The following is a 3,768-nucleotide window of genomic DNA, read 5'->3' on the forward strand; positions in this document are numbered from 1 at the left end:
AAGAAAAAGAAAATACGGAAACTTCCTCGTTTTGCTTGCTCCAACGACACAGTGGACACAGACACTATTTACACGTTTGTCACGTTTCTCCAGCTCCCTCCAGACGCCCAGGACCTGCCTGCCCCGCGCAGCAGGACGGGGCCAGGCTGGGAGAAGCAGCTTGGTGAGGCGCTCAGTGCTTGCTGCCTCGCCGGGAAAAGGGGTGGAAGAATACATGGGCTGGGGGGAAGCGTGTGCGGTGTCCTGGGGGAAGGGTGGCAGGGGCAGGGCAGCCTTCGGGAGAGAACAAAAGCGGCCCCAGAGACGCCGTTCTCAGGAGGCTGCGGTCTGAGCCCGTCTCAGAGCAGGTGGCACGAATAAGAAACATTTCAGTGGGGGATTGTTTGAAGACAGACTCTTCCAAGCAAGCGGGGGAACAAAGGACGTCGAGAAATGCCCAGCATCACAGTGCAGACCAGCTCCTCGCTGGAGCCCAGCCCATCCGCCTTGCCCTCCGCGCCGGCCGCTGTCAATGGGAACAGCGGGTGGGGGACACGGAGGGAAGAGGCGGTGACAGGAAGACGGCAACAGCCACGCCGCCTTTATCTCCCAGAAGCCAGGAATGCGGCCCTGCGCCTGGGCGGCTCTCGGTGGGCACAGAGATGGATACATCCAATGCGGACGCCGATAGGGCCGGCAGCCAAGAGCTGGCAGCTTAAATCAAAAATCGAGGTAGCGAACGTCTGAAGTGCTCAGAAAGCAAATAAGTTCTGGGACAAAAAAAGGAGGGGATGCAAGCTGGCTACTGTGGGAGCAGGCTGCAAGCTGGGCAAAATCTGCACTCAATGCCCCGGGGTGGACACACAGGTTGTCCTCGAGCCCCTTCCTCACGCGCAGTGAGGCTGAGCAGTGAGGCTGCTCCCCAGCCCAGCAGCAGCCAGCTCGGAGCCCAGGACCTGTGTGCAGAGGTGAAGAATTTTGCAGCACAGCCGAGGCCAATCTGCACCAATCTGCTCAAGTGGGGGAGAAGAGAAGAGAGCAGGGCTTTCCCAGACAGGGCAGAAAGCCTCCCTTTAAAGTGCATCACATTTCTCCTCCCGCCGCCAGCTGGGGCACGGGGCGAGGGAGGAACCATAGTTCACATCGCCAGGGAGATTTCCAAGCCAGGGCAGGCCTACTGACTGATTGTTTGAGAGGAATGGGGAGGGAAGTGATGATTTCCTTCCCACCTGGCCCTGCTGAGACTGTTCCCATTGGGAAGTACTGTGCTCGACAGGAGCAAATCGCTCCCACAGCACAAGCGGGCAGACAGGGCAGGCAGATGCTGCTGGGGAACCCAGATGGCTCCGCACCGCAGAGATCTCAGGGCCAGTGGTGCAAGCAGCAGTCCCCAGAACCAGTGTTAAGCAGGGAACACACACAAGGAAGAGACAGGTGGCCAGGATAACCGCATCCTACCTCTGCCCCATCCCAAGAGGAGCGCAGCACTCAGCTGGATGCATTTCTACACCAGCTTCCGATTATCTTCTGTGGACAGACCTGCTGGGGAGCACTGTGTAGTGACCAGGCCAGACTGAGCGCAGCTGCAACACCAGCCATTTAACTTCTGGGCAGAGTCACCTTGCCCTGGCTCTCCCTGGGCTGCATACCTGAGAAGCAAGGGATTTTGGCGAGAAGTGTAGGCTTGCTCTCCCTTTAACAGCTCACACAGCAGCACGTGTGCAGTTCCAGTTACCCATCCAAACGTCGGCTAGAGGCTACAAAAGGTATTTTAAGTCTTTTGACTCAAGCGAGGATGTTTTTATGTAGTTGCACGAGGGCACCCATCTCCTCCGAGGAGCAGCAGCCAAGTACAGCCCAGCCAAGCCTGCTCCGTCCTGCCTGGCCTTTGGGCGAGGGAGAGCCACAGTCCATGTCTCAGCGTCCTCCTTCGCTGGGAACACAGGGCAGCCTCGCGCGGGGACACTCGGGTCCGTCTCGCCCACGGGCAGCAGCACCCAGCAGTCACACCTCACAGATGATCACAGGGAAATCCACGTGAATGCGAGGGTGTTCCAGCTTAACTATGCCCTGAAAGAAGAGGATGAGTGGTGGACAGGGGGTGGCACAGGGACAGAACGAGCACTCTCAGACAAACAAAGCTCTGCAAGGCACCATTCCGAGGGCAACGTGCCCTCAAGGGAAAGGTCTGCACTGCCACCCTGGCAGCAAGGACAGCAGAGAGGCAGCGCAGGAGTGCTCTGCCCTTTGCCCTTGGCCCCGGGGAGGCACAGGAGGCGCGGCTGCTGCCGCACACGACGGGTCTGGAGTGCAGCCGGGCGAGGAAGGAGGGAGCTGCTCTGCCAGGCACTGCCCGTGCGGCAGCTGATGCGTGACTGGCAGATATTGGCTGCCCCGGCTTTTCATTCGGCACCTTTCATTCACAGGATTTAAAAGAATGAAAAGAGTTCTCTGAGAAAATGCAGTGAGGGCAGCTGGCGCATGAGAAAAGCAGCTTTCTGTCCAAGGGGACACTGCTGAATGCACGCTCCATCCATGCCAGCTACAGGCACCTTTCCCATGCTCTGGGATAAGCAATCTCCTGTCACAGCACTGCGAGGATACGCTTGTGAGACAGCAGTGTGAGTGGGGCTCTGTGCTCACCAGGGCGAGAAGTGCATATTTGCTTGGCAGGATTAGGATAAAAGAGCAAAGAAAAGCCTGGGCCAGTGAAGAGATGTTCTGTGCTTCATTCCAGCTGGGCCATGCTGTCTAACCACAGGAGTTTGAACCCACACAGAGGAGGGATGGGGTGCAACTCAACATCCCTACCCTCCTCCGTGAGAGCAGCAGAGCCTGTCCTGCTGCACGCCCTTTGGAGTGCACCAACAGCTCCCTCTGTGTTCAGGCTGGGGCTATGCCTTCCCTGCTTCATAGACTTCTGCAGGCTGCCTCTGCTGACAGGCTCCATCCCCTATTCTCCACTGATGCCCCCAGAAGCTCCCCTACTCCGAAGTTATTTTTCTCCTGTACCTCAACCAGAGTCTGGCTTCACCACATTCACTTATTTTAAGAGGAGACCAAATCCCAAGCAACCCAATATACAGAGCCCATCGGTGGCAGCACCACTGTCACTGCTGAGGACATGCTCACGTTAGCACGTGACAGGCTCTGGCGCTGCTCCCAGCAACTCTGTAACAATGTGACACTGCTGTGCCAGCTCTCACAGCAGAGGGTAAGTGCTCAGTGGACAGGGTGTCACGGGCAGACGCTCCACAGCACAAATCCAGAGGGTCCATCTGCTCTGCCCAATAGCATCACGCACCAGGCACCGCTCCTCTGTGGAAAGGGAGCTATAGCAAGGTGGCACAGCACTGCAAGATGGCACGAGTGTGAGCCGGTCTGTACCGCAGCCGGAGCCCCGGAGCTACGGGAGCAGTAGGAAGCAGGCCTTCCCTGCAGCAAACCGAGGCTTTTGAAGGTTGCGGCCGTGTGCAGGAGCTGCCAGCCGCCGGCCCCGCGCCCGCCCCTTTGCACACGCTACCTGAGGTATCAGGTTCTTGTGGATCCTCTTCAGCTTGGCACGCTTCCTCCCATTCTTGGTGACGATCGTCTCCTCGTAGAACTCGTGGGCAAGATCCCCGTCCTCGTCGTAATACATGGAGCTGCGGGAAGGTGCGGCGGGCACGTGAGCGAGGAGGGCTGGCGGAGGCCCGGAACAGCGCCCGCAGGCGGCACCGCACGCACGGGGCCGCCGTTCCGCTCGCGGTGCCCCCATCCATCCATCCATCCATCCATCCATCCCCACGG

At 58.8% G+C, this 3,768-nt stretch overlaps 2 protein-coding genes across 2 annotated transcripts in view; both read right to left on the minus strand.

Moving 5' to 3' along the window:
• The window catches only part of RASSF1 (Ras association domain family member 1), a 1,617-nt gene extending 1,401 nt beyond the window's left edge, over positions 1 to 216 (minus strand). Inside the window, exon 1 of the mRNA XM_010718319.1 lies at positions 17 to 216. Coding sequence (XP_010716621.1) covers positions 17 to 216 — 200 coding nt within the window. The remainder of the gene's footprint in view (positions 1 to 16) is intronic.
• A 422-nt stretch (positions 217 to 638) lies between these two features.
• Positions 639 to 3,760, minus strand: TUSC2 (tumor suppressor 2, mitochondrial calcium regulator). Its single transcript, XM_010718304.3, has 2 exons — positions 3,503 to 3,760; positions 639 to 2,049 (listed from the first exon to the last, which is right to left on the minus strand). The coding sequence occupies exons 1-2, from the start codon at positions 3,758 to 3,760 to the stop codon at positions 1,984 to 1,986; spliced, it is 324 nt and encodes a 107-aa protein (XP_010716606.3). The 3' UTR covers positions 639 to 1,983.
• Between the last annotated feature and the right edge of the window lie 8 nt (positions 3,761 to 3,768).

This window comes from Meleagris gallopavo, chromosome 14, assembly GCF_000146605.3.
Source record: "Meleagris gallopavo isolate NT-WF06-2002-E0010 breed Aviagen turkey brand Nicholas breeding stock chromosome 14, Turkey_5.1, whole genome shotgun sequence".
Lineage (NCBI taxonomy): Eukaryota > Metazoa > Chordata > Aves > Galliformes > Phasianidae > Meleagris > Meleagris gallopavo.

Excerpts from the sequence above, each read along its gene's own strand:
- TUSC2 (XM_010718304.3), bottom strand. The coding sequence starts at position 3,760 with ATGGATGGATGGATGGATGGATGGATGGGGGCACCGCGAGCGGAACGG. Across the intron at positions 2,050-3,502 it reads ACAAGAACCTGATACCTCAG|GGCATAGTTAAGCTGGAACA; the intron begins GTAGCGTGTGCA and ends CTCTTCTTTCAG.